The sequence below is a fragment of the Dryobates pubescens genome, chromosome 11, assembly GCF_014839835.1.
Source record: "Dryobates pubescens isolate bDryPub1 chromosome 11, bDryPub1.pri, whole genome shotgun sequence".
In the NCBI taxonomy this organism is placed as follows: domain Eukaryota; kingdom Metazoa; phylum Chordata; class Aves; order Piciformes; family Picidae; genus Dryobates; species Dryobates pubescens.
Genome location: NC_071622.1, coordinates 13,940,537 through 13,964,568, shown reverse-complemented (window position 1 = coordinate 13,964,568; position 24,032 = coordinate 13,940,537). Strand labels below are relative to the sequence as shown.

The window sequence follows — 24,032 nt, the reverse complement described above, 5'->3', positions numbered from 1 at the left end:
AACACCCAAATACACTGATAAGAGTCTGCTGTCTGATTAATATTTGACCTGAACAGGCTGGAGAGTTGGACAGAGAAGAATCTCATGAAGTGCAACAAGGGCAAGTGTAGGGTCCTGCACCTGGGAAGGAACAACCCCTGCACCAGTACAGGTGAGGGGTGACCTGCTGGAAATCAGGCCTGTGGACAGGGACTTGGGAGTGCTGTTGGACAAGTTCCCATGAATCAGCAAAGTGCCAAGAATGCAAATGGTTTCCTGGAGTGCATTAAGAAGAATGACCAGCAGGTAGAGGGACATCCTCCCCATCCACTCTGCCCTTCTGAGGACATACTTGGAGTATTGGCTCCAGGTCTGAGTTCCCCAGCTCAAGAAAGAGAGAGAACTACTGGGAAGAGCCCAGCAAAGGCTACAAACATGCTGAGGGGCCTGGAGAATCTCTGTGAGGAGGAAAGGCAGAGAGCTGGGACTGTTGAGCCTGGAGAAGAGCAGACTGAGAGGGGATCTGATCAATGCTTAGCAAGCGATAAAGGGCAGGGTCAAGAGGATGGGGCCAGACTCTTTTCAGTGGTGCTTAGTGACAAGACAAGGGGCAATGGGCACAAACTGGAACCCAGGACGTTTAATCTGAACAGGAGGAAAAACTTTGGTGCTGGAGCAGTGGAGCAAGCTGCCCAGAGATGTTGTGGAGTCTCCTTCTTGAGAAGGTTGGACTTGCTTTGGGATTCTGTGAGCAAAAGGAGACAGCAGTGCTGTGCTTTTTGATGGGCCAAAGAAAATCGTTGAGGACAAGGGTGCCTAGGGGCACACCCTTGCCTGGCAAATGGACACGTTTGCCACTGACCCTGCAGATCCTGCTGGTATCTGTCTGGCACTCCTTGCGCCCAGATTTCCCAGACAGGCGAAGGACAGCCCTGTGGCGCCTCTAGGGCAGGGCTGGAGGGTGGGCTACAGAGGCAGGGAGGAGCAAGGTCGGACCATCGCTGCGGACTCAAGACCCGACTCCTGGCGGCGACGGCGAGCTAGAGGCGGCGCCCGAGGGAGGAAGCGGGCGCGGAACGGGGCCGGGCTGAGCTGAGGCGAGGCGAGCCGGGCTGGGCTGGGCTGGGTTTAGCTGGGCTGAGACTGGGTGGGCCGGGCTGGGCGGCAGCGGCGTTCCCCGGCAGCGCTCAGCGGCCGCGCTCGCCGGCAGCATGGGCAGCTCTTCCTCCAGCCTGCTGGACGAGAGCAAGTGCACCTACATCCGAGGTAGGCTCTGCAGGGGAGAGGCGAAGCGGCCCCTGTCTCCCCAGACTTCTCCGCAGAGCTATCTGGGGGGAAAGCCCGCAGAGAGGCACCCGGGGGCGAAGCGGAGAAAGCCCCAGCGGGGCGGGGGCCAGGCGTGGTGGGAGCCCCTGGCAGCGGGCTGGGCTCGGGAGCCGGTGGGCTCGGCGGGGTTTGCGCTGGTCCGGAGGGGGACGGTGTCTGATGGGGTTTCGAGAAGAGAGTTTCTTAAACGGCGATGCTCTCAAAGATTCTTTGAGTGAGCTGTGCCGAAGAGCAGACGGCAAAAAAACTTTAGAATACGGTGAGACGTGAGCTGGAGCTGCCCGTGTGACGGTTCAAAGCAGTGGGTTTTGCTGAGGTGTATCGACTGGCCCAGCTGCCCTGATGCCTTGCAAAGCCCACTGACGGCAAGCTGCTAGGGAATATTTCTTTGGAGACTTTCAAAACCCACCTGGATGCATTTATGTGTGACCTGCCCTAGGTGACCCTTCTTTGGCAGGGGGTTGGACTCGATGATCTCCAGAGGTCCCTTCCAACCCCTAACTTTCTGCGATTCTGTGAGTTAGGTAAACTATTCAGAATTGTGTAAGAACTACTTTTTTTTCCCCCATTTATATGTTGAAAGATAAACCAACCAAATAAAATGCTTTAAATTTATGCATGTTACTATTAAACTACGAAGGAAAAGGGCAAAATTCAGTATTTGGGGGGCTACTTTTGATATTTGAGCAGTTAAAGGATGAAATACATCTGGCTCTTGCCTGCCTACCTACATTCCTTATCGGTAAACTCGCAGGTAAGGTATTTACAAAGCAAATTTCAAGGCTGAAGATTTACAAGCGAAATCAAAGTTTGCATGTGAAAAGGAAGCCCTGTCCCAGAATATTATGTATGCTGCATGTGAAGCCTGCAAGAGTCCTCACTGCTGTGGGCTGGGAGATCAAACAGGCTTCAGACCAGAGGGTGACTCCTGGGTGGTGCCCACAGCTGAGCTTGTCCTTTTATTCTGTTGCTTTGGGATTTTTTTGTGGTGTAGAGGGAGTGCAAATGTTGAACCGCTCCTCTGTTAGGACTCTTTTGAAATCACAGTGGGTCTTTCAAGAGATTCCCATAGTGGGAAAGATGTCCAAATATTAAATGGCTTTCACCCAAAAAGCAGTCGGCAAAGAGCTGCTGGCCTCTCATATGGGTGAGGGTTTTTTTGCAGTGTCCCCTCAGTATTGCTATTTTCTGTCCCACTGAGGGTGGTTTCAGGTCCCATTAGAGCCAAAAGGATGAAGTCCCCATGGGTTTCTTTTTTGTTTTACACTCATCCTCATGCTGTAGCCAAAATTGTGATTCCACAGTTCTGCATTTCAAGTTTTCTGGTCCCTGACTGCGTGGGGGCAGTTGTGAGCCTGTAAAAACCAATGTCTAATTACTGCCAAAAGAAAAGCAGGAGATTCGGGGATCTTATTAGCTTCTTCACAGCTGTGCAAGAGGAAATAGTGCAGGTCTTTGCCCTGGACATGTAGAATTAGAACAAGGAGCTCATGCCAAAGGGTTGGGAAATCCTTATCTTCTTGGACTCGTGTGAAACTGGACTGGATGCCTGTATCTCTGTAGCTGAAAGGGAGAGAGCCTTTGCCTTGCAGAGAGCTGTGCAGCTTGTGCTGCACAGCTGCAGAGGCAAGTGATGAAACAAAATCACTGTGAAAGAAGGTATTAGAACATTGTGTTTACCTCTGGCTCAATTGTTGCTGTGAGGATCACCCTCTCTGATCTTGCTTTGAAAAATAATTAATGAGGTGCTTTGTGCAGAGACAGCCCAGAAATTAGTACTTCAAGAAGGCAAAGAAATCAGGAAGAGCATCTTAAATCAAAAGAGAATGCAGTCCAGCCAACTCACCCAGCCTACTGCTCATGTTGAGGCTGGAGTCTGCAAGATTCAGACGTTGCTTATCTGTCTTACACGTCTTGGTCTGATGTATTTCTGGAGCAGTGCTGTGGTGGAGCTCTCCTCATTCAAAGAGGAAGCTGGCTGAATCACTGATTCTGGAGATTGAATAAGCAGCAGGTGTTTTAGCTGGCTTTGTAAAATTTAGGTTGGTTTTACTGAGGGGCTGGAAGCTTTGGGGTGTTCCTTTTCCTTCAAAGCAGCAGAGGGTTCCTCTGTAAAAAGGGAAGGGAGATCCCTGCATTTTGTCAAAAGAACTATCATCCATAGTGCTTGAATGGGATGGCACTGGTGAAGGAGGCTGTGAGATGGTAAGTTTGAGGATGCTGCCTTACACACCTTGCTCAGAGACCGCAGTCAGTGGTGTTCAACAACCTTTGCACATTTTGGGATGCTTGCTTATACTGGCCCAAGTGTCAGTACACTCAAGGCAGAATTCCAGCATGGTGAGGGTTGGAAGGGACCTCTGGAGATGATCTAGTCCAACCTTCTGCTAAAGCAGGGTCATCCACAGCAGATCGCCTAGGATCACAGTGTGGGTTTGGAATCTCTGTGAAGAAGAGGACTCCAGAATCTCTCTGGGTGGCCTGCTCCAGGGCTCCAGCACCCTCACAACAAAGTTTTTCTTCTTGTTCAGACAAAACCTTCTGGGTTTCAGTTTGTGCCTGTTGTCCCTTGTCCTGTCACAGGCCACCACTGAGAAGGGTCTGGCATTATCCTCTGCACTGAGGTCATGATAGTGTAATTTAATTTCCTGTTGCTGTAATGATGATTTTGTTCCTCTGAAGCCATGCTTCTGCATTGTAAAGCCTTACAGTGTATTTAGATAAGCTAAACCACAATATATGGAGTGGAAATGATGAACTGAGGGCTAAAGGGCTGGGTGGAATTTTCAGCAATAAACTGATGCAGTTTCTTCATCAACATGTGTACAAATCTACAGACTTTCTCATTTCATAGAATCACAGAATGGTTTGGATTGTAAGGGACTTTAAAGATCATTTAATTCCAACCACCCTGCCATGGGCAAGGGCACCTCCTACTAGACCAGGTTGCTCAAGGCCTCATCCATCCTGGCTTAGAACACTTCCAGGCTTAGAGCCTCCACACCTTCTCTGGGCACCTGTTTCAGGACCTCACCACCCTCACAGGGAAGAATTTCTTCCTCATGTCTGATCTAAATTGAACTGCTTCCATTTTGAAACTGTTACCCCTGGTCCTGTCACTCCATGCCTTTGTAGAAGTCCCTCTCCAGCTGTCCTGGAGGCCTCCTTCCAAAAGTCTATTTGCTGACATGGTTTGAGGGATGAGAGGAGAATGGAAGAAGGACATGCTGTGTAAAGTCATATAAAACAATGTGTAAAAAGATATGTGTAGGTGTCTCTGTGAAGCAGCGAGAACATAGCCCTTGGCACAGGCACCCCCAGGTAGATCTTGGTGGATACTTTGCTCTCTGCACTTCCCTGCAGGGGCCTTAGCACTGAGCCTCATCAGACCAGTCAGAGAAATGAATCTGGAGGAAGTCACTGAGGTATTGCTAACCACAAAGGCTGTTTTTTCTACCTTAACCTGCTTCATCTTCTTAAGGAAGAAGTGATAGTATTGAACCAGCCAGATGTCAAGTTGTTGAGAGCTCTGCATGCTTGTACATGGAGCAATACCTTAAGGCATCCCAAAACATCAGCTAATAAGATCATCGGCCTTGTTATGTGTGTTTTCTGCAGCAGATAATACCTAAAAGGAGAATATTTGATGCCAATATGTGGTCTTTGCAGTATGATGCACATGAGGCTGTGTTTGAGGGCAGGGAAGTTTGAATCAGGGGCAGGTACTTCACAAGCTGCCTGAAGACTTACTTAGGGAGAGTAAATGTTTTGCAGAACTATTTTTTAGAGCCAGAAAATCTCTGTTTTAAGAAACTGTTTACTGCCCTGCCATGGGCAGGGACACCTCTCAGCTACACTTGGTTGCTGAAGGCCTCATCCAGCCTGCTCTTGAACACCTGCAGGGATGGGCCATCCACAACTTCCCTGGGCAACCTATTCCAGCGAGTCACCTCCCTTATACTGAAGAATTTCTTCCTAAGATCCTGTGTCCTACTCTCCCTCAGCTTCAAGCCATTCCCCCTTGTCCTGTCACTAGACACCCTTATGAAAGGTCCCTCTCCAGCCTTCTTGCCGGATCCCTTCAGGTTTTAAAAGGCAGCTACAAAGTCCCCCAGAGCCTTCTCCTCTCCAGGCTGAACAACCCCAGCTCCCTCAGCCCATCCTCATAGCAGAGGTGCTCCAGCCCTCGGATTCTCTTTGTGGCACTCCTCTGGACTCATTTCAACAGTCCTATGTCTTTCATAATGACAGTGACACCGAAACTGGACACAGTATTTGAGGTGTGGTCTCACAAGAGCAGAGTAAAGGGGAAGAATCACCTGTCTGGTGAATAAAATGTGAAGACTCAATATTCTTTTCTTCTACCCTAAGGAAATTCATGTCATAGTAAAATAATGAAGGAGTCATCAGAGACTCCTGTGAGCTCTGGGGACAGCTTATGTCCACTGGGGGAAGGTGGGTGGAGTATATTTAGGGGAAGAGTAAGAGGCCATGTAGTGCCAACAAGGAGGAATGAGACAGAAAGCCAGATCACATGCACTGCAGCATTGCTAGTCTTGAAAGGCTAGCAGTTTCAAAGGTATCTTCAACAGAAGCTGTGTAGCACAAGCCTGTTTCCATACCCATGGCAAAGTATTTTTTTCCACTTATTTAAGATACTTGACATATTTAAAGTCAACAGCCTTTACAAGCAGTGAAATGATTTAAAAGCTCCTTGAAATGACAAGAATTTTTTATAGTCATTTCTCCAGATTTAGGACTGAGCTCTTTAAAGAGAAGGGAAGACTTGCAGCAGAGATAATCCTTCTTTGCAGGGTTTTGGGGGGGACTACACAGGACTTACTCAGGATGGAGTTTAAAAGATGGCAGCAATAATTAGAGGAATGGGAGCTGGTCATGTGAAAAGAGTTTATTAAGTAAATGCACGCTTTCAGTTTGATGAGGCATGGGCTAAACTTGTGATGGGAGATGTTGGATGGGTGATTTGCCTAATGATATTTAGTGAGGGTACACCCCACAGGGAGCAGTGCAGGGTGGTAGTGGGGAGTGATGGACTCATGGAACTGGGAAAAAGATGAAAGTGCTTGTTAAAACAACTTGGTAGCGTTCCCTGAGAGGTTGGGCTGGAGGTTTCGAGATTACTGATAAGAAAGTTTTGCTTTGGGTCTCTAATAGTAGTCAAGAAACAATCGAGGAAGTAGGTCTCACACTGAGGAGAAGGCAGAAATGGCTCTGAGAGTGTTCCCAATTTTCCATGTCTGCAATCTCAGCAGCACTGGTAGTAAGAGACCAAGCTCTGCTCTGTCTCACGAGGTCTGTTTGGACCAATTATTTTTTCAGTTTGAGAGGTGGAGGGATTTCAAGCATCCAATGCCAGTAATTTCAACATCTATGCCTTCGAAAGAGTTCAGCATGCAAAGAACAGAGCTTCTCTGAAGATTGGTTTTCTATTGACCATCTCAAATCTACCCATTTCTAGAAACATCAAACTGTCCAGGGGATGAGACTTTGTAGGTCTTTGCTTTTGACTTGCTTGTTTAAATGAAGTTCTCCTTCTTCCCTTCTTTCCTCCCTCCTTTCATGCCTTCTCTCCTTCCTTCCTTTCCTCTCTTCTTCCCTCTCTCCCCTTCCCTCCTTATCCTTCCTTCCTTCCTTTTTCATGTCTTCCCTCTTCCAGGCAGATGGGACAATCTGGCCAAGGGACACAGCGATGGTGCTGTGACCCTGTGCCCCCCCGGGATGCACCCTGTGGGTCTCCTCATTGTTCATCAGTTTTTGCTGAGCAGACCTTCCAGCCATTCTTTGCAGCTGACAGTGAAAGCTGTTAGATCATGTCTGTAAGAAATTTCATTTGTTTTCCCTGTGAATTTCAGTATGGTACTAATTAAGATGTTTTTGGGGTTTTTTTTGCACAAGGATGAAACACTTCAGCATCACAGAGTCATTTTTGTTGGAAAAGATCTTTAAGATCATTGAGTCCAACCATTATCTAACTTTGCAAAGGCTGGTGTTGAACCATGCCCCTCAGCACCACATCTCTGCCTCTTTGAAACACCTCCAGAGATGGTGATTCAACCACCTCCCCAGGAAGCCTGTTCCAGTGTATGAGAAACCTTTCAGTAAAGAAGTTTGTTCTAATGTCCAACCTAAACCTCTCCTGGTGCAACTTGAGGCCATTTGCTCTTGTTCTATTGCTTGATAGAAGGGAGAAGATACCAACCCCACCTCACTCCAACTTCCTTTCAAGGAGTTGAGAGCGAGAAGGTCTCCCCTCAGCCTCCTTTTCTCCAGGATGAACAACCCAAGTCCCTTCAGCTGCTCCTCACCAAACATGTTCTCCAGACCCTTCACCAGCTTTGTTGCCCTTCTCTGGATCCGCTCCAGCACCTCAATGTTTTTCTTGTAGTGAGGGACCCCAAAATTGAACATGTGTTCCTACTAGGTACAACATACTCAGAAAGAGTAGAGAGACTCCTCCTACTCTGTCAAGTTTTAGAGACTGAAGAGGAGCCTTCAAAGGCTTAAAAGGCAAGAGAAGCAAATCACTCACTAGCTTTACAGGAAACCATCTGAACAAACACCATCAGTGCTACAGAGGTGACTTGCACCAATGTGGGGTGAGATAACCCCAGTGCCTGACAGCTCTGGAGTGAAATTCTCCTGATCATTCAGCCATAAGCAGGGATGCTGGAAGAATAACTTGAATTAATTGTGGAAAAGTTGGCCTTTTATGAACAAACACTCAGGCTGGATGTTGAATTTTCTGCTTCAAGCTGTGGTGGTGTCGTTCTGGTTTTAATTTGGTGCATGACTGCCAGTATAGCAGAGTTCTCTGAAACATCTGGCTGCACTTACTGCTTTTTCTCAGCTTGTTGCAAGATGTCTCTTGTTGTGGTGTGGAAAGCCTGTCTTTTGTTTTCCATAGGTGAGCGTGGCTGTAGCATCACATAGGGCAGAAGTGTGGTGTCTCTCCCATTTAGAATCATAGAATCATTTAGGTTGGGAAAGGCCTTCAAGATCATCAAGTCCAACCATTATCTCTACCAAGTCCACCCCTAAACTATATCCCCAAGCACCACATCTACATTTAGCAGCATCTACTTCAGAATAGCATTTAGAGGGTGCTTTTTGTTTTCACGGTCTGAGGCTGATGGTCAAGCTGATAGGATTTTTTGTGATTCTGAAAGTCTAAGAGAATAGGCAGAGTAGTAATTTTTCTTTTATAAACATATATTGGATCCAGAATTTGTGAATATGAAATAGCACTCAGCAAGTACTATCTAGTCCAGTCCAAACAAGATAAATAAATACCCATGGCATGAAAGAAATGAAGTGAAATGCATAGAGAATTCAGATTTCAATAAGGATATGAAATTCTGTTCTTCATTATATGCACTTGCTAAGTTTCCAAATACTTGAAGACCTCAAGAAATGAGATTTTGAAGGAAAATCCTTTTGGCTTTACTAACTTGCTTGAAAGTTTCGGTCCTCAGCGAGGTTGTTGCTGTTGGAGCCAGGGGCAGATTTCCATCCAGTAGTTCTAAGAACTGGTGTTGGAAGTGAGAGGCAGCTTTTCTTTGGTTCTTACATTCTTTCATTCAGGGGGCAGGCACTTCATTTCAGCTTTAGACTGAATGCAAGCGGAAGGCATCCAGGGATATGATTGATGGGAAAGGGATTTGCCACCCAACCTGAACAGAATTTGCTGTACTTGATAACTTCCAAATTTCAGCTTTGGGAGATTAAGACTGGAGGCACCTTTTCTCTTAAGTTTCCATTGCTTGTACAATCCCATTTATTAACATCTTCCAAAAGCAATTTTTGGCAGTTTCCAGTCATGTTGTCTTGCAATGGCAATGGCCATGGTCAAGAATTTCCCTCATTAAAGCAGGAGCTGAGAACTTGTCCTTCAGTTTGTCAAGAAACGGATTGTCCATTATCAGATTCCATTAGCTTTCATGAATGGATGGGTGTTTTCCTAAGCCCAGAAATCCGTTATCCATTTTGTGGCATGGCTCCTTGTTCTGCCAGAGTCCCCGGGAATCTTGGTTAGGATCCTAATCTTGAGGGAGATTCTCCTCCCACAGTAGCCCTAGTGAGGCTACTCTGCACTACTGTGTCCAGTTCTGGGCACCCAGGGACTTTTTACAAAGGCATGGAGTGACAGGATGAGAGGTAGTGGTTTCAGACTGGAAGTGGCTTGATTGGACATTTGGAAGAAATTCTTCCCCATGGGGCTGGTGAGGCACTGGAACAGGCTGCCCAGAGAGGCTGTGGAGATTCCAAGCCTGGAAATGTTCCAAGCCAGGTTGGATGAGGCCTTGAGCAACCTGATCTAGTAGGAGGTGTCCCTGCCCATGGCAGGGGGTTGAAACTAAATGATCTTTAAAGTCCCTTCCAACCCAACCCATTCCATGATTCTTTGATTCTGTGGAGTGCAATGTAGTGCACATTACAGAGCCTGTGCTTGAAAGTGGAAAGGTGTTTCTTACTGGAAAGAGGCCCCTTTTTGTAAAGGGTAAGTGAAGGAAACCGCTGGGTGGTAGGGGAAGGCATGTGGCATTTTTATGCTTTTCTGCTCTTGGTGTAGAAAAAACTCCGTACAGAATTGAATTAAGAGTGCTTATTCTCCATATAAAAGCAAGACGTGCTCACCTTTGCCCCAAACCCCTGTGACTAAGTGTGGAGTCTTCAGCTCTTCTGTATTTAATATTTTACAAGCTCTCAAAGACTGGAGATCTTTAATTAGTACAGCTTGGTCACAACTGATGAGACAGTCTTTCCATCTGATAGAAATTTTAGTGATACTGAAGTGAGAAAAAGCAAAGTCTGAGATGATGAAAGCTGCTTTGTTGTTGATGCCTTAGGGCATTACCAGCTGCAAAGCCAGTGTCTAGATGGAGAAGGATGATATTCATGAACAATGTGGTCATGGTTGCTTTCAAAGAACAGCAGCTTTTTCCTTTTGGTACAATACACTTGCTGTTCTCTTCACACTTAAAGAACAATTAGAAATGGCTTCAAGTTTTTGAATGTGCATGCAAGCATCTTAGTTGCTTTTGCAGTTAAAGGACAGCAATGAAATGAGGCCAGCTCTTACATACAAGTAGGATTAAAGCTTGTGGAAGTGGCCCAGATTTTTGTGGATGAAGTGTTCACCTGCTTGGTGTTCTAAAAATTTGATCCTGTATTTTTGTGTTACTCTTACACAGAAGAAGTGTGGTGCTGATTCCATACTAATGCTGAACTCAATATGCAGAACCCAAGCTCTTCAGAGAATCAGAGTCACAGAATGTTTGGAAGGGACCTCTGGAGATCATCATGTCCAGCTTCCTCTGCCAACAAAGATTCACGTAAAGAAGGTCTCACAGGAATATGTCTAGGCAGGTTTTGAATATCTCCAGAGGTGGAGACTCCCACCATTCTGGGCAATGTGCTCCACTGCTCTGTTACCCTTAAAGAAGTTCCTCCTCATGTTTAGATAGAACTTTTTATGTTCAAGTTTGTGCCTGTTACCCCTTGCCCTGTCACTGGGCAGCACTGAAACAAGACCGGTTTCATCCTCACAACACCCACCCTTTAGGTATTTATAAGCATTTATGAGATCCCCCCTCACTCTTCTCTTTTCCAGACTAAAAAGCCCCAAGTCCCTCAGCCTTTCCTCGGGTTTCTGGCCAGGCAGCATGCCAAGAGAATCCCATGTCAGTTCCTGGCCTGGTTTTGGACTCTCACTGACAACATCAGCAGTGGGGAAGCCTTTTCAAGTCATTGTGGATTTGTAAAGAGATGATTGAAAATGGCCTGAGACCATCAGTTCATAGCTCCCTCAAAGTGCTGCTGTTTTTTCCATCTTCATTCTGTTTTGTCCTTCCAAGGTCAATTCATGTTTTGACTGTGGCTGTCATGCCTTGCAGAAAAGGTTACCTGTGCCTGGTGCTGGAGACATGTTGGTCGTCAAAAAGAGTGTTTGTGGTACAAACAGTGCAAGGCATTCCTTCTTCCTGGGTGGTTACTGTTTAAGCAGGCAAAGCACACAAGCTAGAGCAAAAGCCCAGAGAAATGCAAGCATGGGGCCAAGAAGTGCCAAGATGGGGAGAAGCAGCCTGTGCCCGTCTCCAGTGCAGGGTCAGCCCTCTGCAGCACCTCCAGCTGCACTGTGCCGATGTGTCTCAGCCAGGCAGATGTAACAGCTATGGTATGTGCTAGGGATCAGCTGGACCTTCAAGCACTGCTAAGTACTTCCACAGCCAACCCTCGGAAAAACTATCTGCAGTATCTTTATATTCTAAAACCATCTGGGATTTCCCTCAAAGTTTTATGTTCCCCAGGTCAAGATAGTGCAGGTTTTGTGGAGCTCAAAAGGCAGCTCTGTCTGCGCATTCCATTGCTAAAGGACCCCTGCTCCCTGCCTGGGATGGCTCATTTGCTGCAGTTGTACCTTCCTGGATTTACTACTGGGTTAGTTCTGTGTGCTGGGGGATCCCAGCTAAAAATAAAATAGCTCTCATGCTGTATCTGTAAACTTGCTGCCTGCCAAGCAGCTTCTCCTTTTCGGAGATAATGTGGACTTTATTGCTTGACATTTACAAAAGATGCCACCACCACCCTTCCAATCAGCATCCAGCTCACTCATCCCTGTGCTTTTAGCTGCAACTCTTCTTCAGCCCCTCTCATCTGTTATCTTATGAAGCAATTCAAAGCTCTTTTCCTTCCTCTGCATGAGTCCACAGTTGCCATTCACGCTGTGGTTCTCTGCAGGACTTTGTTGCAATGATGATAACTGAAGGTCTGACACTTGAAGCAGTACTGGGATGTTGGTCATCTCAGGTGAACGTTGCCTAAAGACCCACTTGCTTTTATCAAATGTGATTATATATTTTCACTTGATATAGAATCACAGAATTGTTTCAGTTGGAAAAGAACTCTAAGATTGCTAAGTCCAACCATCAACCTAACATCCCTCTGGCCATTAGACAATGTCCCAGAATGCCATGTCCACACATTTCTTGAGCACCTTCAGGGACAGTGACTCCACCACCTCCCTGGGCAGCCTGTGCCAGTGCCTGACCATATTCCACATACTGTAGTGGACACACTAGAGGAAAGGCAAGAATTCATCATCCCCAAGCAAAGATTTAATGGCAGGGTCTGTGCAAAGCTGAAAAGAAAAAAAAAAAGACTCCCTGTGCTTTTAGGGTAATCTGCAAAGTAATATCACTGGCAGTAATTTAGTCTGCCAGACACTTCTCACTGCTTTCAGTTGTGAATGAGGCTTTGCAGTCTTCAGCTGTTCAGGTTGAAGTTTCCATGCTGAGCATCTGCCTCAAACTGCATTTGTGAGAAAACTGCAGCTAAAATAAATGGGATTTTTCTGTTTGATAATTAAGCCATAGAAAATGTGGTCTTCCTCTCTGGTTATTCTGGTAAGCAGCTCAGGCATATCCTGCAAAAGGAGGGAAGTGGCTGGGGGCTGTGGAGCTGGGATAAGGGAGTGAGAAGGCTTTCTAATCACTGCCAGTGTTTACCTGCTGAACTAAACCCCATTTTTTTCCACAATTGCTCTCTGTGCAGTCTAGCAAATATCTGTGAAACCCACAGCTACCAGCAGCTCTTCATCCCTGTAGCAAAGGTGATGCCACAAAGCAAACACAGCTTTCTACCATGTAAGCTTACTGTGTTAGCTGAAAAGTTCTGTAGATTTGAACCCATCACCGATGCTTGAGGAAGACCAGGGTGCAAAGGCAGCTTTTGTGTATATTTTGCTATTGGCTTCATTCTGTAGGAAGGCCCAGATTTGTTGCTTGGGTTGTTCTTTTTCTGTTCTGAGATTTCCTGTACACTTGCCAAGCTCCAGAGTGTTGTGCAGGCATCAATCAGTTGATCTTCCCACTGAGATACTGTGATAAGTGGTGGTATTTTGTTTCATGCAGGAGTTCTGGCTGTTCATTTAGGGTTTGACAAACCTAGTGCTGATTTTTTCAGGGAACTGGCCATGTTAATGTTCTCCCCAGATTTCCAGCCAAGCTCCAGCTGTGCTCAGTTGTGATTTTGGGCAGTCAGCACTTCTGTAAATCAGAAAAAGAAGTTGACAGGAGCCATCTGGGAACTTCTCCCATCAGTGACATATGCTTTGTCCAGGTTTACAGTTTGTAGCAGACAGAGAGACAAGGATCTGCTTCTTTGGAGTGGTATTTACCTGCCTTAAAAACAAATCAGGTCCCTGCTTTTTCCAGCTTACCTTGCCACAAACTGAATTTCAGAGCTCTACAAAGAATGGGGCAGGTACCATATGAAGTTGATTAGAAGATGGTATTTTTGGATGTGACTGGAAGAGAAGAAGCTGTAATGACTTTTGCTTCTGTTCCATCAGTCTCTGACACAAGGAGTGTTTGAGGTTAGTGATGGTTTGTGAGCGAGGCTGGAGGAGGTACCCAGATGTCAGGGTTGCATTTGATGTGTATGCAAGTAGAAGCCCTAAGAATCATCCAGATTGTGAGCTAATCTAAGTTGATGGTGGTTTTTAGGGTGCTTTTGGAGGAGAAAAGATCATAGAGTCACAAAATGGTTTGGGTTTGTAGGGACCTTTAGAAGTCATCTAGTCCAACTGCCCCGCAGTCAGCAGGGACATCTACAACTAGAGCAGATTGCTTAGAATCCCAAACAACCTGGTCTGGAATGTCTCTCTGTGCAACTTGGGCTCTAAGGTCTACCCAGAGCTTTCCTTTCTCTAGGCTGAACAGCCCCAACTCTCCACCTATAAGGGAGGTGCTCCAGCCCTCTGAGCATCTTTGTGGCCCTGCTCTGTGCTGGATGCTTCCCTTAGGGGATGGCTGCAGTGCGTGCGCTTGCTTTCATGGTAGGTAGTTGCTGTGCTGCTGGAGGGACCGTAGGTATTTCATTAGTGCAGCAGCTCCATTGCCAGTCAAATTGTCCTCATATGGGGTTTCCTCAGAGTCTGTATGAGGAAAGGTCCCCATGTTGTTGTATGTGCTTCACTGTTCTCTACCACAGCTTCAGTTCCTTCCTCCTGTTCTTGAGTTTCAGCTGCTTTTTTTAGCTGAGAGCTGGAGGGCCCAGCAGCAATCTGCTTTCAAACGGATGTCCTACCAAGCCCAAGGGAAGCAGTGGAGAGGAAGAGTGCCCAGAACAAAATTGAGGCCATATTTGCTGTGAAACACACAGGAGATCTGTGACAAAAGAAGCTTCTGTAGAAGACTTTGGAAATGGAGCATTAAGGAATTGATGTGTTCACAATAATCCCTTGGGAGCTGTGGCCAAGTAGTGGTGACAAATGGTAAACTGAAGCAGCACTGGGATTAGTTGGAGGAAGCAGCTGGGTTAAGAGTGATCGAAGAAGGAAGGTGCCCATCTGAATCTATCACCCACTTCCCTTATGAGTGGAAAAAACCACAAAGCTGCTCAGCACATCTGGTACCAGAATGGAAATGTCTGAAGCTGATACCACACTGAGATACAAGGCAGTTACCAACATAAACAAACATACAAAGCCAGTGTGTTGGGAGGAGGAGAAAACATGACCTGAGAACTGTGAGCAGGAGCTTGTGGTTTGGTAGTTACTAATGTTGCTACATGGTTTTTCCTTCAAGTGCCTTCAGTGTTTAGGCAGTAGGAAGTGTGGTCAACTGAAAAGCTGCTTTGCTCTTTCTGTACCACCTGGCATTGGCAGTGGTTACTTTCATGAATATAAATCAAAATCCGACCTTCCTTGGAGGGTGCTCTTACGGCCAGACCTTGCAGGGTGCTGGGGCTGAGTGGTGTAGGTGAGCACTGGGTGGGTTTTTATTGTTACTGGTGGCAAAAGAATGTTTTTTAAGATTAGCTCCAACCTCTGTGATAGCTGAGGTGTCTGGAGTTCTGCTGCTGGAAGGGACATCCCATTTTCTGAGAGTAATTGTTAAGAATCAGGGCTGGACCAGCCACTAAATGAGTGACAGACTCTCCATGAAGCCCTTTGCCTTTCCAAATGGAAGAGAAAAGAAAGAAGGGAGAGAGACTGATGGTGTGGGAAAGAAACTAAACCAGCTGGGATGGAAAGAAGAACAATGCCATGGAATAGAGACAGAGACGCAAAGCAATACAGAACCCAACCTCTGATGGCAATGATGGTGTCTTTGGCAGTGCTGATGCTGGGGGGCAGACATTGGGGAAGTCCCAGACTGGACTCAATAGCAGTTGGGAACCAGATTTAGGAGCTGGAATCTGGAACTGCATTTGGGAACACACAGATTGTTATGGAAGGCAGAACAGAGAGAGTCCTCCCAGGACACCGGCCACTGAAGAAGCAGCTTGACCCTGGTGATCCCTCAGCTTTCTCTTGAAGATGCCATCCATGGGATGAAATCCCTTGCTGGTCAGTTGAGGGTAACCTGTCCTGTCCATTCCTCCCTGCAAGTGCCACTTCTGCCTTCCTGCACCCCAAGGTGGGGCACAAGATGTGGCAGTGCCCTTGGTTTGCCCAGGAGCATTCTCACTGCTAGAAGCAGCTTCTGGCTGTTCAAACCTGCCCCAAACTTCAGAAAGTGCCTCAGTGAGCAGAGATCGAGCTGGGAAGTCACAGCACTGGAAAGAGTTGGTTCAGGTCTAGCTCAGACCAGGACACTGCACTAAAACTCAGTTGAGAGCTGAATCTGAGGATGCTGTAGGAGGTGTCAGGTTGGGTTTCTGTGACCACTACATATAGCAGTGTAGGTTGAATCAGTGCCAGAGATGTGAGTGTGCACAGCCTCGGGAGGATGTGAAAGCTGTATTTCAGATGGGGCCCATCTCTCTCTATTCATATTCTTTTGGATAATGAGAATGGAGACATCTGTAAAAAGTAATAAGTCTCCCTTCCTTCCAGAGTAAGGCTATGAGTTTTCCAGCTGCTGGCTAAGACAGGTTTTCCTGTTGAAATAGCTTTTGTCTGACATAAGTCTAAAACAATATGGTTATGGTAACTGAAAATATTTCTTTGTCAGTGTTGTCCCTGTTAGTTTTAGTTGTAAATCCAAGGATTTCTCCTCATTGTTGCTTCTCAGAGCAGCTGTTGGATTTTCAAAACCTTGTGGAGCCTTCCAGTGAAGTGTGCACTGCTGATCAAACGCAGCATTGCTCCTAGCCTGTATTTTCTTTACCATATTCTGTGTCTCATTACCTTTTATCTTCAGAGTGGATTCTCATGATCGTAGAACAGGCTTTTGCTTTCCTTCAGAAGTCCTCTGTCATCTTGAATAATGCAAAAGCAAGGCCCTAACAGCCATTCATGTGGTTCTTGGTGGCAACCACAACAGTATGGACTGGGACATCGATTTGTCAGCTGACACCGTTCTGTATTTGTAAAACGTGCCTGGGGATCTTGTTTTAGCTCTGTAGAGTTGAACAATTCATTTACTAGGCATCTCTCTGATGTGTAGCTGTTCCAGACTGAGTGGTATGTTAACCAGAAGATATGCAATTTGTATGCAGGAGACGAGGAAAGGAGCATCTGTGTTTAAATAATGAGTTTTTCCAGAGCAGTTTTGCAAAGCAGGTTGTTGTAGAGCGTGTAAGAAATGCCTTCTGATGCAGCTGAAAATATTTGCTTGGTTTTTATTTCAATAACTTCTAAAAAAAAGAATGTGTTGCATCTTTTGTGTTTCTGTACTATAATTCTCTTTTCTTTCCTTTTCAAGATACAGTATTATAGAACTTTAGAAATTAAAGAGTCTAAAAAGCATATTAAAGGTATCACCAGTGAAGCCAGGGCTGCATTATCTCCTCTGGCTTTCTTTGCATTGCTCTACACTAGTTGTTCTTGAATCTTTCCAGTGGTGACCAGTGACAGGACAAGGGGCAACAGGTGCAAACTGGAACCCAGGAGGTTCCATCTGAACAAGAGGAGAAAATTCTTTGCTGTGAGGATGCTGGAGCCCTGGAGCAGGCTACCCAGAGAGGTTGTGGAGTCCTCTTCTCTGCCAAACAGAAAGGGACCTGGGGGCGCTGATTGACAGCTGCCTAAACATGAGCCAGCAGTGTGCCCAGGGGGCCAAGAAGGCCAATGGCATCCTGGCCTGCATCAAGAATAGTGTGGCCAGCAGGAGCAGGGAAGTCATTGTGCCCCTGTACTCTGCATTGGTTAGGCCACACCTTGAGTACTGTGTCCAGTTCTGGGCCCCTCAGTTTAAGAAGGACATCGAGACACTTGAATGTGTCCAGAGAAGGGCATCAAGGCTGGGGAGAGGCCTTGAGCACAGCCCTGTGAGGAGAGGCTGAGAGAGCTGGGATTGCTTAGCCTGGAGAAGAGGAGGCTCAGGGGAGACCTCATTGCTGTCTACAACTATCTGAAGGGAGGGTTGTAGCCAGGAGGGAGTTGGTCTCTTCTCTCAGGCAACCAGCACCAGAACAAGAGGACACAGTCTCAAGCTGCGCCAGGGGAAGTTTAGGCTTGAGGTGAGGAGAAAGTTCTTCACCGAGAGAGTCGTTCGCCATTGGAATGGGCTGCCCAGGGAGGTGGTAGAGTCACCGTCCCTGGAGGGGTTCAAGAGGGGATTGGCTGTGGCACTTGGTGCCACGGTCTAGTTATGAGGTCTGTGGTGACAGGTTGGACTCGATCTTTGAGGTCTCTTCCAGCCTTGGTGATACTGTGAGAGCCACCTGGACATTGTAGTCCTGGGCAAGCTGCTGTGGGTGACCCTGCTTTGGCAGGGGTGTTGGACCAGATGATTTCCAGAGGTCCCTTGCAAGCCCCACCATGCTGGGATTCTGTGATTCAAGAGTGTTTAGGAGTGTTTTGAAGCCCCACTGGATGCTGTTAACTGGGAAAATATTTCGTAGAAGTTCAGTGCTTATCCTGGGTTTCATCAGGCTGGTGAATTCTGTCAGCCCAAATGAAGACAGAAAATTGATTTATGTGGCTTTCCCTGCATCTGTTTCTCAGAAAGCCACAGACTGACTTTCAGCCACCATGAAAGAATGAAAACATGGCTTGAAATTTAGTTGTCATTTGTAAATGCAGGCAGCCTTTTGGAGGAATTCCCATTTGGATGAGGTTCAGAATGAGCCTTACTCTGTTAGAGGCAGTTTGTGGATATTGGACACTTAACGTGGGCTCATGGTAAATTTTTGCAGGGCAGCCCTGCAGAGTCTTAAGTAAAAACCAGACCATCTTGGAGGCTCTGCTTTATCTTCTGTTATCACTGAACTGAGGGCTTTGGGGAAAGACACAAAGAAAAATCCACTGTGTAATTTTGGCCTTTCAAAGCAGCATTACAGTTGTTGGTTGTTAACCTGCCCTAACATAAGCATTTCGTTCCCCTTTTTGCAGCTGAGTAGATAGGAGCTAAATGTATTTAAAGTAGTATTGCTAATGCTTACTTTTGCCTTCAGAAAATGAAATGTAGTCTGATAGACATAAACTTGCCAGATAAACCTCTTATCAGACAGAAGCTGTGTTCTTCTATTCTTATCAGCTCTTGCACATTGCATTCTTAGGGCTGGCTTCTTTTTTTTTCCCCTTAGTCCCCTAAATAAAACATTTTATGATATGCTGAAAGATGAAGAGTTTAAGTTTTGGATATTAGGAACAATTTCTTCACAGAAAGGGTTATCAAGGCCTGGAACAGGCTGCCCAGGGAGGTGGTGGAGTCACCATGCCTGGAGGGAGTTAAATGACCTGTGGCTGTGGTGCTGTGAAGTGGCTTAGCAGTAGTGGTCAGATTGTGAGCTCTAGGTTGAGCAGTTGGACTTGATGATCTCAAAACACTCTTCCACCCTCAACAGTTCTGTGATTCTATGTGGACACACAAAATAGAGAACTATATTCTTCTCCTAAAAGAGAGGAAATATCAGCAGCCACATTGATGGGAGCTCAGACTGGATTGATGTGGACCACTTTATGGAGACCCATGATGGAAGAATGGAAACTTGCAAAACTGGAGCTCCATAATTATTCATACAGAGGCAAGAGTGATGAAAGCAGTGTTAAATGCACTAATTGTGCTGTTGCCACCATAGATGCAACACCAGGCCTGTAACCTTTGCTGGTTATGTGTTGCTACAAGTTGTGGTGTGTGGGCAAGTACTTTTGGCCTGTTTCTACATGGAGGTCCTGCTGAAGGGGCACAGGGTTGCTGTGAACCAGCGGGAGAGCTCTCAGTGAACCATTTCCAAGTAAGTTCTCAGGAACAAATTTCCTCTTTTAATAATAACCTGCTTGGCTGTTTTTCCAAGCCCAGAAGCTCATGTGGTCCTACTGTACAAACACAGTGCTGGAAGAAGGTGGTTTTGATTTGTTTGATTTTTTTTTTTTTCCTTTCAAGTTGTGTTTTGTTGTCATAAGGCCTTCTGATCGTGAAAGATAAATGGAGAGGAAACAAGGCAGCTAAGCTTCTTTTGTCCAAAAGGAAGGAGCACTGAAACATTGAGGCAAAAGAGCTGAGTGGCTGAGGAGACTCAGACACGTTTAGTGAGGGAGACAATAGCTGACTGGTGCTTCTTCCCAGGAAGTCTTCTTAGAAATGAAAGAGCACAAACACCAGTGCCAGCCCTATTGTCTTCCCAGGGATGCTTTCATGAACACTTGAGGAACTGAAACTCATCCAGGCAGAAGTAGAATAATGTACAAGACTCGGTGGTTTTTCAAGTGGCTGGAGTGTAACCCCTTTGATCTGGATTCCAGTGTGTGTAAGCAGATTTGAGTGAAAGTAGCTCCATGGAGGAAACAAGTCTGAAGAAGAGAAGGCTAAGGGGAGATCTTAGTGCTCTCTAGAAATACCTGAAAGGAGGTTGGAGTGAGGCCAGTGGTGATCTCTTCTCCAGAGCAACTAATGACAGGATGGGAGGAAATGTGCCTAAGTTGTGCCAGAGGAGGTTTAAATTGGACATTAGGAAAAATTTCTTTACCTAAAGAGTGGTGAGATGTAGGAACAGGCTGCCCAGGGAGGTGGTAGAGTCACCATCCCTGGAGGTGTTCAAGAAGCATGTAGATGTGGTACTTCAAGATATACTTTAGTGGTCATGGCAGTTGGGTTACAGCTGGACTCAACGACCTTAAAGGTCTTTTCCAACCTTAATGATTCAGTGATTTTAAGACAACTCCATCTGTGGAGTTGTGTGCCACCACCTTCCTGTCACAGCAAGTGGCAATCCTAGCCATGCCTGTCTGGAAATCACAGTTGTAGACTCAGTGGGGCTCTGGTGTTTCTCTGAATTACAGATTAAAAATAGAAATGTGTAAAAGAAAATTATATAATGTCCAGCAGTTTCCTGGGATGAAGAGTAATTAGACCTTGAACTCCAGCATTTGTACAGGAGGTCTTGTTTTGTATGTGTTTTCTGCTATATTTCCATCAAATTCTTTCTGAATACAGAATCCCTTCATAGTGGGGGTTAGAAGTGATCTCTGGACATCATCCAGTCCAACCCCTCTGCTAAAGCAGCATCGCTCACAGCAGCTTGTCCAGGCTCACAATGTCCAGGTGGGTTTGGAATCTCTTCAGAGGAGACTGCATTAACTGCTCTGGGCAGCCTGCACCAGGGCTTCAGCACCCTCACAGCAAAGAATTTTCTCCTCCTGTTCAGATGGAACCTCCTGGGTTCCAGTTTGTGCCCATTGTGTCCTTGTTCTTCACTGGTCACCACTGGAAGAGTCTGGCCCCATCCTCTTGCCCTTCACCCTTTAGCTGTTGATCAGTATCAAGAATATTTTCATAAAGGATTTGGAATGGAATGGAATGGAATGGAATGGAATGGAATGGAATGGAATGGAATGGAATAGCATGGAATGGCATAGCATAACATAGCATAGCATAGCATAGAATAGAATAGAATAGAATAGATTGAAGCTTGAGGAGGGCAGATTTAGACTGGAGATCAGTCAGAAATTCCTGACAGTGAGTGTAGTGAGACATTGGAACAGGTTGCCCAGGGAGGTCATGGATCCTGCCCCCCCCTAGCGTTGTTCAAAGCCAGGTTGGATGAGGCCTTGAGCAACCTGGGGGAAGGTGTCCCTGCCCATGGCAGGGGGTTGGAACTAGATGATCTTTAAGGTCCCTTCCAACCCAAACTATTCTATGGATCAGTGTGTCTTCCTCCTGTCATGTCAAGCCAGGCATTTCCATAGCTTTGAAGAAGCCTTGATCCAGGCAGCTCGTGCTCTGGTGCCACTTCTTGGTGTCTCTCAACTAACTTGAATTATTTAAAGCTCATCTACCACATCACAGAGCTGTATTTTCCCTTCCTCATCTATAATCTTCACTGCTTTACATGGGGTTTGGTGAGCAGATCCATGTAAGAATTCTACACTTGTTTTCTAACTCTTCACTTTTATTGCTGTTTTTTTACAGCATGGGAAAGAACCTCCTTCCCCACAGGATAATGAACCAGTGCTTTCTCTCTTCTGCAGAATTAAAAATTCAGTGAGCAGTGTGGTTTGGTTGGCTGGGAGAAGTACAGAAGGGTTGATTTGTCAAATGGGAGACTTTTAGTTGCATCAATGTAGACATAGGAAACATGTTTAAAGACATTATCTTATTTTTTCTGAACATTAGATCAGACTGTCAGCAAGGAAAATTCATCTAGTTTGGCCTAGCTGAGGCATAGAAAGATTGACCATATATGAGGAAAAATAATTTAGAAATGCCAGAACTAAGGAATATTTTTCTAGTGATTCATGTCATAGAAACAGAGAATGGTTTTATTTGGAAGAGATCTTTAAGATCGAGTCCAACCATTAACCCAGCATTGCCAGGTCACCACTAAACAATGTCCTTCAGCACCACATCTACAGAGTTTTTTAATCCCTCCAGGGGTGGGGACTCCACCAATACCCTGGGCAGCCTGGTCCAGGGTTTGACAACCCTTTTGGGGAGGAAATTTTTCCTAATGTCCAACCTAAAACTCCCCTCTTGCAACTTGAGGCTGTTTTCCCTTGTCCTATCAATTGTTCCTTGGGAGAAGAGACCAGCCTCCATGTGGCTCCAACCTCCTTTGAGGGAGTTGTAGAGACCCAGAAGGTCAGGCTCCTTTTCTCCAGGATGAAGTACCCCAGCTTCCTCAGCTGCTCCTCACAAGATTTGTGCTCTAGACTCATCACCAGCTTCATTGCCCTTCTTTGGACATGCTCCATCACCTCATCAAGCACGTCACTATTCAGTGGGAAAGAAAAAATGCAAGGAAAGGGGCTCCTATGCTACCCAGTTCTCATTTTGTTACCCATATGTAGCCCTTTGTAATTTGTTGGCATTTGTGGAAGAGAAATGGAATAACATACTACAATGGGATAATGGCCTTCTGCTGCAGTTCTTAAAAAGTGATGCCTTCATGGGCAGCTTGGTAGTCTGAGAAGTCCATCTGGGTTGACTTACAGTCAGAAAGCTGGGGACAGACTTTTTAGCACTGCCTGTTGTGACAGGACAAGGGGTGATGGCTGGAAACCAAAAGAGGGAGACTTTGACTAGAGAGAAGGAAGAAATTTTTTGCACTGAGAGTGGTGAGACCCTGGCCCTATTTGCCCAGGGAGGTGGTGCCCTATCCCTGGAAGCATTGGAAGTGATTTTGGATGGGGCACTGAACTAGTTGGAGATGTCTTAGCTCACTGCAGGGGTTTGGACTAGCTGACTTCTAAAGGTTCCTTCTGGCCCAAACCATTCCATGGTTCTATAGTTCTGTATGAGCACACTCCAGGAGTTGCACAGAGTTACTCTTGTGCAGTTACAAATCTATAAATATAGTCAGAAAAGCCTGCAACTAGTGTCTTGCAGATGGTTGTTTCTGTTACCTGCAGCTCCAATGGGAGAGTGGTTTTTGTTGCTTTATCTTGTGGATGGTCAGATGGTGAAGTAACTGGCTGCAAGGCCTGTCACCCAAGGGGGAGAGAAGAGGGACTACATAATCTTGGTTTAAAGGGTGATGCAGCACTGCCTTACATTTTTGGAAAGCTCTTTAAATGTTCCCAAGAACCATTCTTCCATGATGTACTGGGATGTGCAGAGCGATCCGTGGATTCATAGAATTGGTTATGCTGTAAGGGACCTTAAAGATCATCTAGTTCCCACCCCCCTGCCATGTGTAGGCATACCTCCCACTGGACCAGATTGCTCAAGGCTTCATCCAACCTGGCCTTGAACATCTCCAGGGAGGGGACATACACAATCTCCCTGTTGTAATACTGAGATCTGGATTGAGGAAGCTGCTTGGTTTCTGCTTCCCAATTAGTGGCATTGCTTGTAGCTCAAGGAGTTGGAAAAAACCCTGAAATTTGAAACCCACTGACCTTTGCCAAGTTAATTTAATACAGAGCATGGTTTAGCTCCTTGAGGCCTCCAGGAACTAGATTTGGTTCATATGCTTTATTAAATCCCTTATGCTTCTGCTGCTGTGAAATAAAAATTGACAAAAAGGATTGTCAGATCTCATTCTTGCTGAATTTGTCTAGGAGTAATTGTTTCTAGACAGAGCATTGCTGCTTCTAACCCCATTGCCAATAAAGGAGAGATTTCATCAGCCTGAAGGCCAAGCTTATCTGACAAAGTAGTACTCAAACCCTTGGCTTGTGTTGGGCTTCTTGCTGCTTGATTAACCACAAGGTTTGGCCTTTATGTAATTTGTGATCATTAGGATTTTTTTAACCTGACAGGAGTGTGAAGGCAACTTCAGTAAATCTTCCTTCTCCCCTAGCTAATGATTTGGCAGAGCTGGTGGCTGTTTGATGGAAGAGTGCCTGATCTCACTGATCTCACTGGCTGCAGTTC

The 24,032-nt window shown here is 46.0% G+C and overlaps 1 protein-coding gene across 1 annotated transcript in view; it reads left to right on the top strand.

The window, feature by feature from the left end:
* Positions 1–1,138: 1,138 nt before the first annotated feature.
* NIBAN1 (niban apoptosis regulator 1) overlaps positions 1,139–24,032 on the top strand; it is a 68,640-nt gene continuing 45,746 nt past the window's right edge. The window contains exon 1 of the mRNA XM_054165419.1: positions 1,139–1,245. Coding sequence (XP_054021394.1) covers positions 1,191–1,245 — 55 coding nt within the window. The 5' untranslated portion in view covers positions 1,139–1,190. The remainder of the gene's footprint in view (positions 1,246–24,032) is intronic.